Source organism: Osmerus mordax, chromosome 6 (assembly GCF_038355195.1).
Source record: "Osmerus mordax isolate fOsmMor3 chromosome 6, fOsmMor3.pri, whole genome shotgun sequence".
Lineage (NCBI taxonomy): Eukaryota > Metazoa > Chordata > Actinopteri > Osmeriformes > Osmeridae > Osmerus > Osmerus mordax.
In genome coordinates, this window is record NC_090055.1 from 11,627,202 (window position 1) to 11,649,259 (window position 22,058).

Here is a 22,058-nt window from a genome sequence, read left to right on the forward strand (position 1 = left end):
GAGACATAGTTTGATGCTTCATGTGAGTGTATACAGCTCAAAGCTAAAGCACCATCAGTATATCTACTATTGTAATTGTATAAAATGATTTTTTAAAGATTTAATCTACACCTTTTGTAGGCTTCTGAGGCCTACTTACTTTACAGTAATATACAGTAAATGCACTCATCATTTCAACTTGCAGGCCCACAGGATAATTCTCAATTAATTAGAAAGGGAACATAATTTAAATCAAAAGAAGGAATAGATCTTCAAACAGTGATATCTTTTTTCCCCAGTGAGTCGGCACCATGAGTACGGACGCGGAGATGGCCCAATATGGCAAGGCCGCCATTTACCTTCGTAAATCTGAGAGGGAGAGGCTTGAGGCCCAGGCTGCACCATTTGATTCTAAGAATGCCTGCTATGTGCCTGATGTCAAGGAGTTGTACCTCAAGGGTCTGGTTGTTAAGAGAGATGGCGGGAAGTGTGATGTGAAAGTCCTTATCACTGAGGAGGTAAGAGGATACTTAGCATGGAAAGAAATGGAACTGACACATTTAAGCTGTTTAAAAAAATATGAAATATGATTTTAATTAACTTGAAAAATGTATACATTATTCAATTAGTGTAGGCTTCATGCATGTAATTGATATCATCTTTCAGGTTAAAAGTTTCAAAGAAGAGGAAATCTTGCAGATGAACCCTCCTAAATATGATAAGATTGAGGACATGGCCATGATGACATACCTCAGTGAAGCTACTGTCCTGTATAACCTCAAAGAGCGTTATGCCGCATGGATGATTTACGTAAGAAAACTACACAGACGTATAGCGTGAGCCACCTTAAGGAAGCAAATGACACCCTCAGAAAATGTAGACTTGAACTCTAATAGCAATATTTCCCTTTACTCTCTGCTCATATGCAGACCTACTCTGGGCTATTCTGTGCCACGGTGAACCCCTACAAGTGGCTCCCTGTATATGACATGGATGTGGTCAACGCCTACAGAGGGAAGAAGCGTATGGAGGCTCCACCCCACATCTTCTCCGTCTCTGACAATGCCTATCAGTTCATGTTGACTGGTATGGACGCTCACTGATGGATGGCTGAATTCATAAATTGATGGACGAATGTAGTCTTAGTTGCTTCTCCTATCACTTCTGACTCATTTATTTGTCAATTTACTTTCAGATAAGGAGAACCAGTCAGTCCTAATCACGTAAGCTTAAGACTTTAACTGAGTGTATATTTTATGTATATACTATATATATACTTATATGTATATATGAAAATGGTTGTGATTAATGACTTAAGAAGCTTGACAATACTTATTGTAGTTCATGCACACTAATTTTTATTTTGATCATCTAATAAACTAGTGGAGAATCCGGTGCTGGAAAGACTGTAAACACCAAACGTGTCATCCAGTACTTTGCCACAATTGCTGTTTCTGGGGGTGAGAAGAAGAAGGAACCAGTACCCGGCAAAATGCAGGTATGACCTTATATACACCATATAAAGTGCATGCCATCAATTGTTGACCCATCATTGTTTTCAGCCCCCCAAAAAAAGTATTTCCATGGTACAGTTCAAGGGCGTATGTTTCATTTGACATGAAAACTGTAAATATATCCTCCCATTTTTTATTAAGAAAATTATAGTCACTGGCTGCATCATCAGTTATAAAAAAAATCTGTCCCCCCACATTTGAAACAAACATACGTCCTTCGTATACGGTAGTTAAAATATAGTTTATATATTCAAAATATGTTGTCATTCTTGACAGCAGTCCTGTCGTAGTTTTACATACAGCATATCATTAATTTACATTTACATTTACATTTAGTCATTTAGCAGACGCTCTTATCCAGAGCGACTTACAGTGAATACAGAGACATTCCCCCGAGGCATGCAGGGTGAAGTGCCTTGCTCAAGGACACAACATCAGTTGGCATGACCGGGAATCGAACTGGCAACCTTCGGATTACTAGCCCGATTCCCTCACCGCTCAGCCACCTGACTCCCATTAATAAGACTGTTAGTATGTTACTTATATAGCAACTTAAGAGGTTAAGGATTTATGACATTTGCACTTTAAGTGGGGGTTACTGTGTTAACTCTGACCAAACATATTAAACTAAAGGTGTTCAAAGATAATATAGAAACAGGGTTAGACCTAGTCTAGGGGAAGCGTTCCAGGAGTGAATGATTAAAGACGAAGTGACGAGAGAAATATTTTGGAATATTGGTGATAAGTCTAAATGACCAACTGGTTTGTCTCCCTTCAGGGTTCCCTTGAGGATCAGATCATTGCAGCTAACCCTCTACTGGAGTCCTACGGTAATGCCAAGACAGTGAGGAATGACAACTCATCCCGCTTTGTAAGTTTGGAGGGAAAATATTTATTTTCACATTTTACATTAACTTAGAAATCAATAAGATACATTGAAAAAGCCCTCTCTATGCACTCTTTCAGGGTAAATTCATTAGGATTCACTTCCACATGAATGGAAAACTGGCAAGTGCTGACATTGAGACCTGTAAGTAGGTTTGGATTATTTCCCAGTTGATCCTTTAAATAAATGTTGGTGGCCATTTACTTGACATTTAAATTGTTCAAATCTTTCTTTATCCTTTCAACCATGTCTCTCACAGACCTGCTGGAGAAGTCCAGAGTAAGTTTCCAGCTGCCTGATGAGAGAGGCTATCACATCTTCTACCAGATGATGACCAACCACAAACCTGAGCTTGTTGGTGAGGCATTGCAGAGATTATGTTCTGAATGGCATTTACTCCTTTGTCCACTCATTGAGGGTTCATCCTTTTACATAAAATGTACACATGCCTTGGGTGATAATAATTGTAGTTTGGTCTCCACAGAAATGTCGCTTATCACCACCAACCCCTATGACTACCCCATGATCAGCCAGGGTCAGATCACAGTGGCCAGTATTGATGACACAGTCGAGCTTGATGCCACAGATGTAAGTCACTAAAAGGGTTGAACTTGAAAATCATAATGTATTGGTGGTTTAATGTAAACTTTTTTGCCCCTCCAGGATGCTATTGACATCTTGGGCTTCACCGGTGAAGAGAAGATGAGCATCTACAAGTTTACCGGTGCTGTCATGCACCATGGAAACATGCACTTCAAGCAGAAGCAGCGTGAGGAGCAGGCTGAGCCAGATGGCACAGAGGGTAAGCCAAATTGTTTGTATCGATGTTCTAAATAACATTCATTTAATTATATTCCTGTGATAAACATTGCACTCTGATGCACATTGCTCCTTTTTCTCCCCAGTGGCTGATAAAATCGGCTACCTTCTGGGTCTGAACTCAGCTGAAATGCTGAAAGCCCTGTGCTACCCCAGAGTGAAGGTCGGCAATGAGTATGTGACCAAGGGTCAGACAGTGCCTCAGGTAAGGCTTTAAAAAGCATCAGAGCTATTTTTGTAAATGACATGCTGTTAAGAAATAAAGTTTGATTGTAATATTCATTTTAGCCTAGTGTTTTCAATTATTACGTGTAAAAAACAATTCATAAAATGAAATCAATGTTTAAGTGGAACCAACATTTTGTATTATGTAATGTTACACAGGTGAACAATTCAGTGAGTGCTCTGGCCAAGTCCATCTATGAGAGGATGTTCTTGTGGATGGTCGTCCGCATCAACCAGATGTTGGACACCAAGCAGCCAAGGAACTACTATATCGGTGTGCTTGACATTGCTGGTTTTGAGATCTTTGACGTGAGTTTGAAATTGGTCATTATGGCAATATTTGAAAGATTATTAGAAATAATTTCAAAATTGGTTTCTTTTGTGTGTCATTAAACTATACAGATAGTATCTACTCTATTTTAATGATTTGATTTAGAGGTTCAGATAAAGTAAGAAATACATACAGTATGGTGGGATCGCTCAATAAAGTTCTGCCAAACTTTGCAAATCTACAGTACAACAGCATGGAGCAGCTGTGCATCAACTTCACCAATGAGAAACTGCAACAGTTCTTCAACCACACCATGTTCGTCCTGGAGCAAGAGGAGTACAAGAAGGAGGGCATTGTCTGGGCTTTCATTGACTTTGGCATGGACTTGGCTGCCTGCATTGAGCTTATTGAGAAGGTGAGGTGTCTGTAAAAACTGTAGATGTTTCATACCTGCCAAGGATACAAGGTTGTTCACACATGTTTCGGCTCATTCTTCTTATACACAGTATATTTGACTGATCACTTTATATTTCTACACAGCCAATGGGCATTTTCTCCATCCTTGAAGAGGAGTGCATGTTCCCCAAGGCTTCAGACACTTCCTTCAAGAACAAACTGTATGACCAACATCTTGGAAAGACTAAGGCATTTGAGAAGCCTAAACCAGCAAAGGGCAAGGCCGAGGCCCACTTCTCCCTGGTCCACTATGCTGGTACAGTGGACTACAATATCACTGGCTGGCTGGACAAGAACAAGGACCCCCTGAACGACTCTGTGCTTCAGCTGTATGGAAAGTCCTCAACCAAACTGTTGGCCGCGCTCTATCTTGCTGCTCCACCTGAGGGTTAGTATGGTTGAATTAGATTACAAACACACAGGTTTATACATTGAACATATTAACATGATTTGTTAATAAATTAACAGTATCTTTCAAGCAACAAGACAATTTCATTTATTATGCTGTCTAACTCCTGACACTCCTATAACAGATACCACAAAGAAAGGAGGCAAGAAGAAGGGAGGTTCCATGCAGACTGTGTCCTCTCAGTTCAGAGTGAGTGAGGTTTTTAAAAATATATCATTTGCGAGAGTTTCATGTTGTGATTGTACTTTAATATTAGTAAGCATTTTAGCTTTATTATTAATATTATCTGAGAGTAACAATGCTTTATAACAACCTTACAGGAGAACTTGGGCAAGCTGATGACCAACTTGAGGAGCACCCACCCTCATTTTGTGCGTTGTCTGATCCCCAATGAGTCAAAGACTCCAGGTAAAACATATTGTTTTACGTATTATTTATCTTAAGTCATTACTACTTTAAACATAGAATACATTCATTTTATTATTATTTCTACGATTATTTCTACGATTAAGTTCCACAAAGTAAAAAGCTGACCCTAAATGTTTCATCCAGGTCTCATGGAGAACTTCCTGGTTATCCACCAACTGAGGTGTAATGGTGTGCTGGAGGGTATTAGGATTTGCACAAAGGGCTTCCCCAGCAGAATCCTCTATGCTGACTTCAAGCAGAGGTAATTGTTACGGTATTTGCAGGAATGACGAGGCAAATGCAGATTCGATGGTTCTTTTAATAACCCTCCAGGGAATTACAACAACGGAGGCACAAAACTCAGAATAACCAAAATCATCTGACACTAGATACGTGTAAGTGTAACGCATAATAACCGACAACCAAGGAAAAGTAAAACCCAGGTTATATGCTTTACTAACGATAATCAGAAACAGGTGAAGAATAGAAACATAGGTGTGCGCAATGGCGCGTAATCGGCACTGGACAGCGCTGCCACTAGTACTCTGGTGAATCCGAGCGTCGACGTGGAGTCGCTGGTCCAGACGTAACAGTAATGTTACACACTAATGCAACAAAGATATGGGAGATAGATAACAACATATCAATTAATAAAACACATTTCTCCCTGTTCAGATACAAAGTATTGAATGCCGGTGTAATCCCCGAAGGCCAGTTCATGGATAACAAGAAGGCTTCTGAGAAGCTGCTTGGGTCAATTGATGTGAACCATGAGGAGTACAAGTTTGGACACACCAAGGTAACATACCATACACTATTGATGATGGGATACTGGCAACTCATGTTTGTGACCTACAGAGGCTATTAAATATCTAATTTACCTGGTAAACATTCAAAATGCAGTTGAAAGTTTTCAAGAACAATCCAACAATCTTAATAATATGAGACTAAAATATGACTACATATGAGAAAGGTATTGTATTATAAATCCTCAGCAAGTAATTTCATTGGCATTTATTTGATCCTAACATCATATAACACTTTGCTTTCTACTTAGATAGCAATATTTTAACACTGGAAGTGTTTATGTTGTTTATTTAAGTTTTGTTTTATACCTGTGTCTCAGGTGTTCTTCAAAGCTGGTCTGCTTGGTGTCCTTGAGGAGATGAGAGATGAGAAGCTTGCTACTCTGGTAACCATGACACAGGCTCTTGCCCGTGGATACGTGATGAGGAAGGAGTTTACCAAGATGATGGAGAGGAGGTGAGATGGAGATGATAACATGAAAAATATGGATTCAAGTGCATTCAAATCTTGTTTTTAGGGAGTGATACATTTCTTTTTACTATGAAGCTATTGTTAGAATAATGATGTAAACTTGTAATCTTGGAATGATGGCTATCATGGGCTTGATGGAATGATAGACTTTACATGTAGGAATGGGTTAGGGTTAGGGTAAAATTATGCAATTACATTGCATAATTTGTATTGCGCTAAACAATTACTGTGTCTATCTCTCATTATCAGAGAGTCTATCTACACCATCCAGTACAATGTCCGCTCATTCATGAATGTGAAACACTGGCCATGGATGAAGGTTTACTACAAGATCAAGCCTCTCCTGCAAAGTGCTGAGACAGAGAAGGAGCTGGCCAACATGAAAGAGGACTATGAGAAATGTAAAGTTAATCTTACCAAGGCTGAGGCTCGCAAGAAGGAGCTGGAGGAGAAAATGGTGTCCCTCATGCAGGAGAAGAATGACTTGGCTCTCCAAGTTGCATCTGTGAGTGAGCCACACACACACACACACACACACACACACACACACCACATTCAAGTCTAATTAACCTCTGTTATTTTCTCAGGAATCAGAAGGTCTGAATGATGCTGAGGAGAGATGTGAGGGTCTGATCAAGAGCAAGATCCAGCTGGAGGCTAAACTCAAAGAGACAACAGAAAGACTGGAGGATGAAGAGGAGATCAATGCTGAGCTGACCGCCAAGAAGAGGAAGCTGGAGGATGAGTGCTCTGAGCTGAAGAAAGACATTGATGATCTGGAGCTTACCCTGGCCAAAGTGGAGAAGGAGAAACATGCCACAGAGAACAAGGTATCAACATCTCACCAATATCCAAGCAGTATTATGTTCAAAAGCACCAAACAATAGTTTTCACTTGAACTAACTTTGTCTTGTGCAGGTTAAAAACCTGACTGAGGAGATGGCATCTCAAGATGAGAGTGTTGCCAAGCTGACCAAGGAGAAGAAAGCCCTGCAAGAGGCCCACCAGCAGACACTGGATGACCTGCAGGCTGAGGAGGACAAAGTCAACACTCTGACCAAGGCCAAGACCAAGCTGGAACAGCAAGTTGATGATGTGAGTAAAGTTAACTTTTTGTGCACAATTTGGGGTTTTATCCAACTTTGCCTCTATTGGTATTGAATTTAATCTCATATAATAAATTAGTTTTAGGGATTCAGTAGGACAACTGACTAATATAACGTGTTAGGAATAAATAGCTGTTAACATCAAACTTAATTATGGGAAATGTGTTTTGTCCTCTAGCTTGAAGGTTCTCTGGAGCAAGAGAAGAAGCTCCGTATGGACCTGGAGAGAGGCAAGAGAAAGCTGGAGGGAGACCTGAAACTGGCCCAGGAGTCCATAATGGACCTGGAGAACGACAAGCAGCAGTCCGATGAAAAGATCAAGAAGTAAGTATTGTATAACCATTAGAGACATTCTTGACATCATATTGATTTCATTTACTCCAGCAATTCTTACATTGAATTTACACTTCAACATAATAATTTCGACCTCCAATGTTCAACCCCATCTACAGGTCATGCATTTCACATTTATTATTCATATTATTCACCTTGAAGTAATGCAATAATAAAGACCTATGAAACTGAGATTTGTTTCTAATTATACTAATCAGATAACTTATATATTACTTAATTGAATATCTTTATCATTAGGGATAACAAGGCTTTTGTTTTGACATACTTGACAGAAAAATGATGGATGTGCTTTACAATTTAAATTTTCACTCAATGACACAAAACCAAAAACTGACATGGATTAATGTGTGCACTAAAGGAAGGACTTTGAGACCAGCCAGCTCCTCAGCAAGGTTGAGGATGAGCAGTCTCTGGGTGCCCAGCTGCAGAAGAAGATCAAGGAGCTCCAGGTGCGCTGTAGTTGCTAAACAAGTAACATTTCCTGTTTTTGCCTTGATGATATTGGACTTGCTTGTGTTTAAAATCCACCTTGTCTATTTAGTCCTTTTCCTCTCGTATGTGGATAAGAGCGTCTGCTAAAATGACTAAAAATGTGGGCCAGAATTTTGAGACTTTGATGCTAAATGTTTTTTTCTACTGTAGGCTCGTATTGAAGAGCTGGAAGAGGAGATTGAGGCTGAGCGTGCTGCCAGGGCCAAGGTGGAGAAGCAGAGGGCCGATCTGTCCAGAGAACTTGAGGAGATCAGTGAGAGGCTGGAGGAGGCTGGAGGCGCCACATCTGCTCAGATTGAGATGAACAAGAAGCGAGAGGCTGAGTTCCAGAAGCTGAGACGTGACCTGGAGGAGTCCACCCTGCAGCATGAGTCCACAGCCTCAGCCCTGAGGAAGAAGCAGGCTGACAGTGTGGCAGAGCTTGGAGAGCAGATCGACAACCTGCAGCGCGTCAAACAGAAGCTGGAGAAAGAGAAGAGTGAATACAAGATGGAGATTGATGACCTTTCTTCTAACATGGAGGCAGTTTCTAAGGCTAAGGTCAGTGATACAAATAGACCTAAACAGAAGATAGAATATATGTAAAACTGTAACCAAGTAAGCAAAAGGTTTTAGAGTGGGTTACCAAGGTTTGTGGAAAGCCTTTTTATGTTCACCTTTTACTGATTCTAAATTCCCTCTTAAAGGCACGTTTTGTAATTCTAAATCTATGGGATTGAAACATGATGTTTGTTCCACAGGGCAATCTTGAGAAGATGTGCCGTACCCTTGAGGACCAGCTCAGTGAGATCAAGACCAAGAACGATGAGAATGTTCGCCAGGTCAATGACATCAGTGGACAGAGAGCCCGACTCCTCACTGAGAACGGTACGGGACATATTTGTTCAAAGGCCTACATGCAGAAATATGTTCCACAAGGTGTATATTGAAAACAATCAAAACAAGTATAATAGAGAATCAGACTTAAGAAAGAGCTTCCTTAATTCCCCACAGGTGAGTTTGGTCGCCAGTTGGAGGAGAAGGAAGCCCTGGTGTCCCAGCTGACCAGAGGCAAGCAGGCCTACACCCAGCAGATTGAGGAGCTCAAGAGGCATGTTGAGGAGGAGGTCAAGGTAAAACAACTAAATAAACCCTATGACAGTTTTACAGTACAGTGGTTTGCAAATACTCTTTTTTGGTCCCTTACTACTTCACCCACATCTTCAATTATTTTCCTCTCAGGCTAAGAACGCACTGGCCCATGGTGTCCAATCTGCCCGCCACGACTGTGACCTGCTGAGAGAGCAGTTTGAGGAGGAACAGGAGGCCAAGGCAGAGCTACAACGTGGCATGTCCAAGGCTAACTCTGAGGTGGCTCAGTGGAGAACCAAGTATGAAACTGATGCCATCCAGAGGACAGAGGAGCTGGAAGAGGCCAAGTAAGTTAAAAACATTTAATAGTATTCCCTAAGCTCGCAATACAGAAAGTTGATAGTAATTCATAGTACCCCAATATAAAGTTACTGTCAACCACTCCAAGTTTGAACTCAGGACAGAACACCATTGTGATACTTGTGTCAACAGAAAGAAGCTGGCTCAGCGTCTCCAGGAAGCTGAGGAGACCATCGAGGCCACCAACTCCAAGTGTGCCTCTCTGGAGAAGACCAAGCAGAGGCTGCAGGGAGAGGTGGAGGACCTCATGATTGATGTTGAGAGAGCCAATGGCCTGGCTGCAAACCTGGATAAGAAGCAGAGGAACTTTGACAAGGTGAAAAATATTGTCCCAGGTCTAGGTGTGGATGTAATTGTAAGTGTGGAACATTGTTAAAGGCTACTTTTGTGTGTGCTTCCTCCTAGGTTCTTGCAGAGTGGAAGCAGAAGTATGAGGAGGGCCAGGCTGAGCTGGAGGGAGCTCAGAAGGAGGCTCGTTCTCTCAGCACAGAGCTCTTTAAGATGAAGAACTCCTATGAGGAGGCTCTTGACCAACTTGAGACTCTGAAGAGAGAAAACAAGAACTTGCAACGTGAGATAAATGTAGTGTGGGGTGTTTTGTATAATTGAAAAGAGAGAATTATTTCCTATTTCACCATCTCTTAACTACATGCTCTTATGGTTCTGGCCTTTGGCATTTATTTGGATTTTCACAATGTATGCTTCATGTTTTGCTTACCCGCAATGTTGGGGCTATCTCGTTGTTATGATCGGTGACCTATGCACTTTTGTAAAGCTCTCTCTTGGAAGTCGCTTTGGATAAAAGCGTCTGCTAAATGAAGAAATGTAAATGTAATGTAGATCTCATTATACCAGGGTTAGTTGATTTACAGAACCATCAACTGGGGGAAAACAGTTTCCTGTTGAACTCGTGTTGGATCCAGTTGACTAAGCTTGCTAATTTAACAAGCTTCTGTTTCAAACCACAGAGGAGATCTCTGACCTGACCGAGCAGATCGGTGAGACTGGCAAAAGCATCCATGAGCTGGAGAAGGCCAGGAAGACAGTGGAGACAGAGAAGTCTGAGATCCAGACAGCTCTGGAGGAGGCTGAGGTACAAACTCCACAATATCCGTAATGAAGTGGAAATTATATACATTCTAAGGATTACCACAATTAAGAATTATATTTGCTAAAACATTCCTTTATTTAGGGAACACTGGAGCATGAAGAGTCCAAGATTCTGCGTGTGCAGCTGGAGCTGAACCAGATCAAGGGTGAGGTGGACAGAAAGCTGGCAGAGAAGGATGAGGAGATGGAGCAGATCAAGAGGAACAGCCAGAGAGTGCTGGACTCCATGCAGAGCACCCTGGACTCTGAGGTCCGCAGCAGGAATGATGCTCTGAGAATCAAGAAGAAGATGGAGGGAGACCTGAATGAGATGGAGATCCAGCTGAGCCATGCTAACCGCCAGGCTGCGGAGTCCCAGAAGCAGCTGAGGAATGTTCAGGGGCAGCTCAAGGTACTGTGAATGTTGACCATAGTGATGAGTAGACTGCCGTGAACTACATTATTACTTACTTCAGACCATTACCACAGATCTAGACTCAAAATGGGGGCTCAAATATCCATCTCAGATCATATTTGTTTTGTTTTGGAAAACATGGGTGCATGTATATATAAGGGAAATTCATAATGTAATCCTTACAAAGAAGAGTGCACCTTCCAGTACAAACAGTACTGCTGAAGCAGTAGAGGACGGTTTAAGAAATACTGTGCACAGCAGCATCTTCTCATTACTCTCGACACTCTGTGGTGTTTCTAGGATGCCCAGTTGCACCTGGATGATGCCGTCCGGGCCGCAGACGACATGAAGGAACAGGCTGCCATGGTGGAACGTAGAAATGGTCTGATGGTGGCTGAGATTGAAGAGCTGAGAGTGGGTCTGGAGCAGACAGAGAGAGGCCGCAAAGTGGCCGAGCAGGAGCTGGTGGACGCCAGCGAGAGAGTGGGACTTCTGCATTCCCAGGTGTGGACAGCACACACAAACACATTAACACATTGTTACATAACATTCACAGCAAAGGTTTTGCTTTGCTAATATCCACGTGTATTTCTTCCAGAACACCAGCCTGTTGAACACCAAGAAGAAGCTTGAGACTGACCTGGTTCAGGTGCAGGGAGAGGTGGACGACATTGTCCAGGAGGCCAGAAATGCTGAGGAGAAGGCCAAGAAGGCCATCACTGATGTGTGTCTGGCTAACTAAGTATCACAGTACAGTCACTATTAAGACACTACTTTACGTACACCATCATTAAGGCCATATCAAAGCAATATGGAACCACCATATAATCATACAGTAGCCTACCCCTATGGTAGCATACTTTCCACCTTGTGGCCATGTTCTAGTGATTGTGTTCATAATTCTAGTGTCGACCCCCACTGATCCATCTAAGTAGAATGCAGAAACGTGTTAGATGGTGCTGATTCTTACGCAGTTCAGTTCTCACAGGGCTTTGTTTGTTGGGTCATTCCACCAGTATATGGTCTAGATAATATAATTCTGTACTGTAAAATCATTTTTGTTCATGTAACCCGGTACAATATACTATGTGTATGTATAGTTCCTCAGTTCAACCAAGCTGTATTCTGTTGTTGCAGGCGGCCATGATGGCAGAAGAGCTGAAGAAGGAGCAGGACACCAGCTCTCACCTTGAGAGGATGAAGAAGAATCTTGAAGTGACAGTCAAGGACCTTCAGCACCGTCTGGATGAAGCAGAGAACCTAGCCATGAAGGGTGGCAAGAAGCAGCTCCAGAAACTGGAGTCCAGAGTAAGTTTGCAAACGTAAAATTATCCCTGTTGCCTTGAGAAAGGTCAAATATTCTAAGCCATGTTTTCCCGGTATAATGCTGTTAATAAGGACCTTTTAGCATGGGAGTGATGGATTCACCATGCGCTCCTGTTCTCCACCCAGGTGCGTGAGCTGGAGACAGAGGTTGAGGCTGAACAGAGGAGAGGTGTAGATGCAGTCAAGGGAGTCCGCAAGTATGAGCGCAGAGTCAAGGAGCTGACATACCAGGTAATATAACAACACATTCACAGAGCATATTTATAAAATCTGCATATTTAAAAAATCATCAGTGTGTGTAATTAGAAATAATTAAGATTTCCTCTCTGCGTCAGACTGAGGAGGATAAGAAGAATGTAACCAGACTTCAGGACCTGGTGGATAAGCTGCAGCTTAAAGTGAAGGCTTACAAGAGACAGGCTGAGGAAGCGGTAAGTCTAATAACTTATTTGAGCCTTGATTATGCAAAATAAAGCTTTCCTAGCTTTCGGTGTATATTTCTATGGCTTTACCAATGGTATTTTTCTTGTCTAAATGATCGCTGCAGTAAGCACATTTCCAAAGTTTTTAAGAAATCTTTTCAAAATGAATTTATCCCAGGAGGAGCAGTCCAACTCCCACATGTCCAAGTTCAGGAAGGTTCAGCATGAGCTGGAGGAGGCTGAGGAGCGTGCTGACATTGCTGAGTCTCAGGTCAACAAGCTCAGAACTAAGAGTCGTGACTCTGGAAAGGTAAAGATCTCCTGATGCCACACCAAGGGTTTAGACAAGAAACAAATGCATTACAATGTTTTGTCAGACCATTTGTCAAGTATAAAAATTCAATACAATAATTCCCTGTTTTTTAATTTCTTACAATCAGGCAAAAGAAGCGGAATAGACACTAACCTGAAGACCCTATGCCTAAACATTGCTATGTTTCATAAAATATGGTTTGCATAGTGATATTTTGAGGTTTAAAAAAAATAAAAATAAACAATCTTTAAAACGTCATGGCTTATGGATTTGTTGTAGGAGGTAGAAATGTTGTCTAATGTTGCACCACTTTGTACATGGAAATTAGTTTACACAGGTCAATAAAGCACATAAAAAATATCTGCATCCAAATTAAGTTTGAAAACACATGGCCTGTGTAGCCTTTGAAATAAATTCTTCCATGTTGTTTCAGTAAAATATATTTGAAAAAGTGGGTCCTTTAGCGACTGCAAAGGATGCAAAATATACTGATAAAAGAATTCTAATCTAATTTTAATCATTTCGATGAAGAATAATCCAGGCCATTTTACCTTACTAGTACAGTGTCTGTGGTATGTATTAAGACTGTGACTCATTGCTGGTTCTAGTTATACCAGGGCCGGCCCTTTAATGGGCCTTAAGCAGAATTGATTTGGGGGCCCCTCCGCATTTGTGTAGTTACCATAAAAATAAAAAAAATATTTAAAATAAAGTGTAATTTCATGTGCTCTTGGTGGCCCTCTGGTGGCCACGGGGGCCCTAAGCAGCCGCTTAGTTCGCTTATGCCTTGGGCCTACTCTGAGTTAAGCAGACAGAATGTAAATTCTCTTACACATTTCCTTGTTTCTAATGAAATAACAATGAGTCGAAATGTAACCTTGTCAGTAAGCCACCATGTGGGTATCTAGATAGCTAATGTGGTGGGTGGGGGTGTAAGGCTGGAGGAGAACCTTGATGTAGTCGGGTGCAGTCCCGTTCACCGCTCAGAAGGACAGTACCAGGGTCTTGAATCTGATATGGGCCATGATGGGTAGCCAGTGAAGGGAGATGAGGAGCGGGGTAACATGGGAGCGTCTGGGTAGGTTGAAGACCAGGCGGACTGCTGCGGGCCGCTATGTGCGACAATATACACATCCATAACACATCCTTGTTACCCTTTTTTAACAAAGTGATGTCAATTGAGAAAGTGGAGCCTGATGCCCAATTTGTTTCTGGTAAAATTTGTTATGTATGCAGAAGCTACTTTCTATGAGTCTTGTTGCTCTGTAACTGCAACCCAAAATGCAGTATTGCCGACAAGCGCAAGTTCAGTGCCCTTTGGTCGAACGTTATGCGGTACACTCTAATGCCTGTAAATGGCTAACACATTTATATTTATTTGTTGCAAACAGAACATTTGAATAACTTCACAGGCACAGACATCACTGCATGTCTATGACTCCTGAGAAATACACATAGCATATTTCAACATCATACAATGCCCGGTTCTCAAGATAATCATGCCACAGAAAGACACACAAACAGACACAGAGATTGCCTTTACGGTTAATTACCAGTGAACCATTTAGCCTGGAATAACGGTGTCAGATGGCTGAGCGGTTAGGTAATCAGGCTATGAATTAGAAGGTTGCCGGTTTGATTCCAAGACGTGCTATTGACGTTGTGGCCTTCGGCAAGGCACTTCACCCTACTTGCCTTGGGGGAATGTCCCTGTACTTACTGTAAGTCGCTCTGGATAAGAGCGTCTGCTAAATGGCTAAATGTAAATATCTGGCCTGAGATGAGCCAATACCCGCTCATGAAGAACTTTCAAAGTGAAGCCAAGGTGGCTGTGCTTCACTGGAGTTCTGCCATTGCATGTGAAACATCCCACATTAGACTATAACTCAGGCTTGATGTTTCTTATACACTCACGTTACAACAGTAAATTCTGAAGAATTTAACAACAATTCAATGACATCTAATCGTAAAGTTTGTTTTTAAATGTTGGTGTGAAATGTATCTTTGTCTTTCTCTTTACCATCCATTTTATTTGCTGAATTATGGCCTTAAGACATTTTTATCAAATCAATTTGGTCAAAGATAATAGTTTAAGTAGGTCAACAGTTATTACAAGAATTCCATATTATATACTGTTTTTACCTATTATAGTTAGTTGTGCTGTAGCGATTGTTGGATGGGTAGTATTTTAAAAGGTCATCCTTAATATTTAGTAGCATGACGAGAAAACCACAACATGTACACTGCTGAAACCCTGTCAGGTGGCAGCCAGTGGAAATGTGAACCATGTAATCATGGTATCTTGAAAATGGTGTTCCTAAGTAATGGCCAACTTTATAGCTTTATAGACTTTAAGGGCTTATTCTAGCAGTACTTTGTGTCACCTAAAATGTCTTCTTGTATTTCAAACAAATAGAAAAATGAATGAGGATAAATAATCCAAATCTTTCTAGACAGGACAGTTTGGAAGTTGACATGAGAATCTGGAACATTATCCATATTTGAAACCTAGTATATTGAAAGGCAAATCAACAAAAAATAGTTTTGTAAAAACATTTTCAAATCTGGTACAAATTATATATTCATTTTGTTCTCAATACTCTTTCAATTTGAATTTGAACCTGTTCTAATTTTTAGCCTTTTTGTACCAAGTCTTTGAAAGTATTTGACAAAATCAATGGTGTCTAAAGAGTTTGGACATTATGTAAATAGTGGAGAGTCTTAAAAGACAAACTGTTGAACATATATTTATTGTACCGTTTTCCTCACCAAAACATCCAATTTGTCATAGATCTGCATGCCGGGTTGCATTTAGTCTTTTTGTGTCAGTTCACACAGCAGTTTAATCATTTGTGATTTGTCAATTATAAAGTTCTGCACAAAGTCATCTCTGAAGGCAGCTCAATTACATGTTCCATGTCTGCTTCACAAGACAGCAATGGTATACACAGACCCAATAAACAAACAAAAAATGTGTTAAGGGCCCTGCGATTGGTTCGGGGCCCATTAGTTTAAAAAAAAGGGCCAATCAAAGGGCCCATAATAGAACAGAATTGTAATTGGTGGGGAAAAGCCTTTGTAAAGGCCAAAAGAGGAGTGACAATACAAACAATCACAAATATATAGTAATTGCATTTGAAATGTGTTGGCCACAGAGATGGACAATGAAATAAAGAGTGGACACATTTCTTTTCATGTGTTTTTTTTTCTACCAGTGAACCGCAGCCATGAGTATGGATGCGGAGTTGGCTCAGTATGGGAAGGCTTCAATTTACCTACGTAAACCAGAAAAGGAGAGGCTGAAGACCAGAGCAAGCCATTTGATTCTAAGAATGCTTGCTATGTGGTTGATGACAAGGAGTTGCACCTTAATAAACAGCCTTCATTCAGTAGATGGCAACAAAAACAATGGCGTATAAATGTGGTGAAATTCGGGCCACAAGAAAACATTTTTGGACTTCTCTGTTCACCTTTCACAACTGTATACAAGTATATCTGATTTGTAAGAATTTAGAGAATTACTTAATAGAGTGGATGCTCAGAAAATAATCTAAAAGGAACGGTGGTGGTTACATGCTCTGACCACATCTATTCCATTTGTCATGTATGTTTTTAGGGGTGGGTCTTGCAACATGTCAAATACAAGACAAAAGAAGTGTTGTAGTACTTAAAAAGTTTAGCATACTTATCAGAGAAGTTTGCCACCATGCTAATTCAAACAGTGTTTTTGATTTTAGCACTTGTATGCAAGTCATCTTCAGTACAGAACCGTGATTTAATTTGTTTTTGCATCTTTTCCATTCATCCGTAACATCATTAATGTATTGTACCAGATCACGGAGATTCAGGGTTTGTGTTATCGGTTGGTTGGGAACAAATCTACTGTCCAGGCAGAATCTCACAGTTGAGTTATGTTTATTTTCCAAAGTGCGACAGAAAAGTCCTTTTCCCAGGACGTGGCAAAAGAGAACAAAAATTACAGTTCATAAAAAAGAAACCTCCTCGTATGGGAACCAAAATTGGGGTGGATGGACCAAAAAGAAAATAGTCCACAACTTCCTCCACTACTAATATACCTTTAATTAACGAATACTCTGGACATAAGCATAAATTACAGATCTTACTTTTACCAGTCGCTATCACACCTCTTTCAGTCATCTCTCTCTCCCCCAACCAGAATCCTCTGCCATTATATGGGTCTCAGCTAATTACAAAACTTGATTCAGGTGTTTATAATTTGTCCTATCCATATGCTCAGCCACCTGACTCCACGGGGGAGTCAGGTGGCTGAGCGGTTAGGGAAGCGGGCTAGTAATCTGAAGGTTGCCAGTTCGATTCCCCGCCCGTGCCAAATGACGTTGTGTCCTTGGGAAAGGCACTTCACCCCTGCTTGCCTCGGGGAGAATGTCCCTGTACTTACTGTACAGGGACATTCAGAGCAGGGCTCTGGATAAGAGCGTCTGCTAAATGACTAAATGTAAATGTAAAGTGTAAATGTATACTGTTCTGTTGGAAGACTGGAGCTCAGTAGGTCTGGGCTTTGCTTCCACCTGCTGGTCACATCGTGTCCCTCCAAGGTGAACTGGGACCATCAGTCACAGTATAATTTCACCAAGGCTCCAACACACAATTGCAATCATTATATTTTATTTGCAGGTGGGAGTAAAGGAAAGATAATTTCACCAACCAGAGAAGTGGTAAATAGTCAAGAGGGTGATAATATTACCCTGTCATGCAATTACTCATCTGCCAAAGGACTAGATCCTCGACTTAAAATCAAACGGGATCCAGAATCAAGATGTGTAGACCTGGAGAACTCCTCTGCAAAAGTGAAAGATTCTGGGTTGTACTACTATGCACTGACGCCCACAGTGCCAGGAAACCCCATGGCTGTGCACAAACACCTCCCCCAGTGCCCCAAATGTGTGCCAAGTTCTCTATGCTTGCTTATTTGCAATTGATTCTGAGTGTAGAGCGAGCAAATCCGGATTCCATGGATGTTGTACTCGGCGACTTTAACAAAGGAAATCTCAGCCACAAACTCCCCAAATACAGACAATTCATCAAATGCCCAACCAGAGAAGGGAACACTTTGGATCACTGATACACCACAGTCAGTAGAGCCTGCCACACAGTCCCCCGAGCAGCTCTGGGACACTCTGAACATGACATGGTCCACCTGATTCCTGCATAAAGGCATCTAAAGCTCTGTAAACCTGCTGTGAGGACAGCAAAACAGTGGACCAGGGAGGCTATGGAGGATCTGCGGGCGTGCCTGGACTGTACTGACTGGGATATGTTCATGACTGCTACCAATAGCTCACAGAAGCTGTGACATCGTACATCAGCTTCTGGGAGGACAGCTGTGTACCAACACGCACCAGGGTGAGTTACAACAATAACAAACCCTGGTTCACAGCAAAAGTTGGACAATGAGGAAGCGTTTAGGAGTGGGGATAGAGACAGATTCAAGGAGTCGAATAACAGGTTTAGAGGTGGAGGTGAGAGAGGCTAAACGACTGTACTCAGAGAGACTAAGGCCAAATCCCAATTCTCCCCTAAGGACTACATGGCTCATGGACACTATTTCAATTACAGTAGTTGATGTATTATAATGTGTGCTTTTCTCATTTACTTAGAACGTTGTTTAATTGAGGTTTAATTATAACTTCCCTTCAGGTATAGTTAAGTCAGCCAATCTTGATATCAAAATGATTGTACCATACTAACCAAACCATTTATGAATGTTGTATTGTTATATTCTGAAGTTTAAGCATTCCATGGACAGGTGAAATAACGGAACTCAAAGCTAAAAGCCACTTCACACCTGGGCAGATCTCAGGACGATGCCCAGGTGGGGAGTAACTGACCAATGAAAGAGGTCACCTTCACGGGGACCCCCCCTGTTCTTTGGAGTATAAAACCCCCAAACGTACAATCACGCCCGCTTGTTCGTAGGATTAAACTGAGGTGAACGCGTCACTCTCTAACCTATTCCTCTCAACCTGCAAATTCACTGAGCGCCCGGGACTTTGACGAGAGATTCCGCTTTCTATTCGTTGGACAAAACGAACCATTGACTCCTTTCTTCAAACCGACAAAAGTAACTGCGATTTGCCATATTTCTTACTTGTGACATATTGGCATGTTGTGATTAAATTGTTGATGTTTGATTGTATTTTACAAATGATTTAACCTAACCATTGTTAGGCCAGTTGCCCTTGATCGTCCATTGTCACTAGAAAGGCCTACCTTTCTCTCTCTACCTCTCTCCCACTCTCTCTCTCCCTCCCCCTTCACATGCGCTCTACACAGCCATTGTGTTGCTCGCTCTCATTTAGAATCTAGCCACTGTACTACTCTAGTTCATTATAATTACATTTTCCTAAATAAATCATTGTGTATAATATTAGCGTATCTCTCACGTTATCTGATCTTCCCTACTTTCATAGAGTCCACTACTTAAGATTAGACTGATTATTACGAAGGCTATTATTCAATAAGGTTTCCTCTGTCCCTTTAACAAATAAGAGGTGGTGCCCCCAAGAACTACTTTATTATAAACTAGAGAGGATACAATTTCTGGGGAAATTGTAGGGTGTGCTTGCTTGCGTCGGTTGCACAGGGGTCTGTATATTTTATATAAAAATGCATCGGGCCTACTTATTATTTATAAAGATTACATAGATTTGAAAGCATCTTTTTTTTGCTGCTCATTTACAACTCAAAATACGAGTGAAGTGTAGAATGAAATATGATGTCTTCTCATTTCCCCTGCAAGAGGCAGCTGACAGGCTGAATCAAAACGAATACATTTGGCAGACCGGTGTAAAAATGGACCTAATCTCTATGATTTAAATGTCCTTTTAAGTTGTCCCTTCTCGTGATATTTTCAGGCATTTAGCCTACTCATATTGCATTCATTCATTAATAAAGAACCCCCTTTGAAGATTATTCTACGACTTTACCGGCAGAAGATTGAATCGTGATTCAAACAGTACCATCTGCTAACTGAAAATATGCCCCCAAAAACGTAAATAAGCTTGACATTTATTTAGTGGAAAATCGCTCATTCATAAAAAGCTCACTGGTAGCGATCATTGTCAGTAACAACGCAAAATGCGATATAGCCCTGTGTGGAGAAGCTGCCCCGGTAAATTCTACTACTACAGTACAGTACTAGACTACTGCTGTGTTCGTCTTGGTAGCGATTGCGTTGGTTGAATTCGATTTAACGTTCCGTTGTACGGTTTAGGCTGAAATTAATTATTTTCATGAACAGATTGACAAAGTTTAGGCTGTGGCAATGAAGTTCAGGTTAGTAGTCAGATTGTTTCAACTATTGAAAGACTTTTGAGTAAGGGGAGTGCCGAACATGTTCTGTCGCCGTTTGACTTGAACAGCTGAGGGGTTTTTGTTAGCTACTCACACTAGTGTCTCGGGTAGGCTACAGCGTTGCATTGAGCTACACTGGTTTGAAACCACAGGTAATGGTAATTTCACCAACAAATCGTTTACTAATGTCAGAATAAATCATACAACGAAAATGTATATGTGAGGAATGTTTATTTTAACGATTGAAAACAGATACATCATAGACCACTGTAGTATGTGTTGCCCGGGCAACACAGGCTAATGTCATGATGCTAATACTTCAGTGAAATAGTAGACTACTGTTTCCGAAAGTAGATGTACTTCCTTAATAATATCAGCTTATATTGTACATTACACATCACAATTGTGTGTCATATCACAAAGTAAAATGAGTAAATAGTTATCACCCTGGCCTCTTTTCTTGTGGCGTTTCTGCAGCTGCCTTGCAGTAAAGCTATAGTTAGCCTAGCTATCCCCCAAGTTAACAGATGCGAAACGAATGTTCTGCCAAAGGTAGTCACGCGTGTTTTCGTGACGTTAGTGACGCAGTGACGTTAGTAACGTCAGTGACTGTGGCTAGCAAATTAGCCACCGTTAGCTTCACTTTTCGCCACAAAAACTTAACTTAAGCCTAAACCATGCAACGGAACGTAAATTCCAATAGAAGCAACTCAATCGCTACCAAGACGAAACTTTTGACACCTACGTTGTCTATGTAGGCCAAATATTGACTGAGTTTTAGGGGGGCAAAAAGAATAATAAAAATAATAAAAATAATAATATATATGTGAGAGAACAAAGGTTGTGCCCTTGCCGAAGGCAAAGCACACCCAATTAAGTATTGCTAATCTTAAACGAGCAAACCCCGCTACTCTGGTTCTGTCTGGAGAGGGCTCAGGCAGATCACCAACTACAAGCCCGGAGTCCATCACTCCATCAACAACTCTCGTCTGGCCAAAGACAATTGGACTGTCCTGACCCACACCTACCCACCCCAGAGGCCCCCTCCCCCACCTCCACTAAGACGACTCTCTCCATTCAGGAAGGAGAAGTTAACAAACTGTTCAAGAAGCAGAACCCCCGCAAAGCAGCTGGGCTGGACTCTGTTTCTCCAGCCCCCCTGAAGCACTGTGCTGACCAGCTGTGTCCGGTGTTCACCCGCATCTTTAACACCTCCCTGGAGACATACCATGTGCCAGCTGTTTTCAAATCCTCCAAAATCATCCCTGTGCCCAAAAAGACAAGGCCAACTGGACTAATCGACAACAGACCCGTTGCCCTGACCTCTGTGCTAATGAGGTCTTTTGAGCGTCTGGTGCTGGCACACCTCAAATCCATCACAGACCCTCTTTTGGACCCCATGCAGTTTGCCTACAGATCCAACAAGTCTCTAGATGACGCAGTTAACATGGCCCTCCACTTCACCCTCAAGCACCTGGACTCTCCGGGATCCTACGCCAGGATCCTGTTTGTGGACTTCAGCTCTACCTT

At 41.5% G+C, this 22,058-nt stretch overlaps 1 protein-coding gene across 1 annotated transcript; it reads left to right on the forward strand.

The window, feature by feature from the left end:
• Nucleotides 1-278: 278 nt before the first annotated feature.
• On the forward strand, nucleotides 279-13,449 carry LOC136944793 (myosin heavy chain, fast skeletal muscle-like). Its single transcript, XM_067238694.1, has 39 exons — nucleotides 279-497; nucleotides 646-789; nucleotides 909-1,065; nucleotides 1,175-1,202; nucleotides 1,363-1,477; nucleotides 2,272-2,364; nucleotides 2,460-2,523; nucleotides 2,639-2,737; nucleotides 2,864-2,967; nucleotides 3,043-3,181; nucleotides 3,285-3,403; nucleotides 3,583-3,732; nucleotides 3,939-4,109; nucleotides 4,235-4,538; nucleotides 4,684-4,748; nucleotides 4,880-4,967; nucleotides 5,112-5,229; nucleotides 5,643-5,766; nucleotides 6,094-6,230; nucleotides 6,495-6,750; nucleotides 6,833-7,075; nucleotides 7,164-7,340; nucleotides 7,530-7,675; nucleotides 8,064-8,154; nucleotides 8,348-8,737; nucleotides 8,938-9,064; nucleotides 9,191-9,309; nucleotides 9,419-9,615; nucleotides 9,761-9,944; nucleotides 10,034-10,199; nucleotides 10,597-10,721; nucleotides 10,821-11,129; nucleotides 11,433-11,636; nucleotides 11,731-11,856; nucleotides 12,270-12,440; nucleotides 12,585-12,689; nucleotides 12,794-12,889; nucleotides 13,059-13,190; nucleotides 13,321-13,449. Exons 1-39 carry the CDS (start codon nucleotides 291-293, stop codon nucleotides 13,336-13,338), a joined length of 5,808 nt encoding a protein of 1,935 aa, XP_067094795.1. The 5' UTR covers nucleotides 279-290; the 3' UTR covers nucleotides 13,339-13,449.
• The last annotated feature ends 8,609 nt before the right edge of the window (nucleotides 13,450-22,058 follow it).

Excerpts from the sequence above, each read along its gene's own strand:
- LOC136944793 (XM_067238694.1), top strand. The coding sequence starts at position 291 with ATGAGTACGGACGCGGAGATGGCCCAATATGGCAAGGCCGCCATTTAC. Across the intron at positions 1,066-1,174 it reads CTATCAGTTCATGTTGACTG|ATAAGGAGAACCAGTCAGTC; the intron begins GTATGGACGCTC and ends ATTTACTTTCAG. Across the intron at positions 3,404-3,582 it reads AGGGTCAGACAGTGCCTCAG|GTGAACAATTCAGTGAGTGC; the intron begins GTAAGGCTTTAA and ends AATGTTACACAG.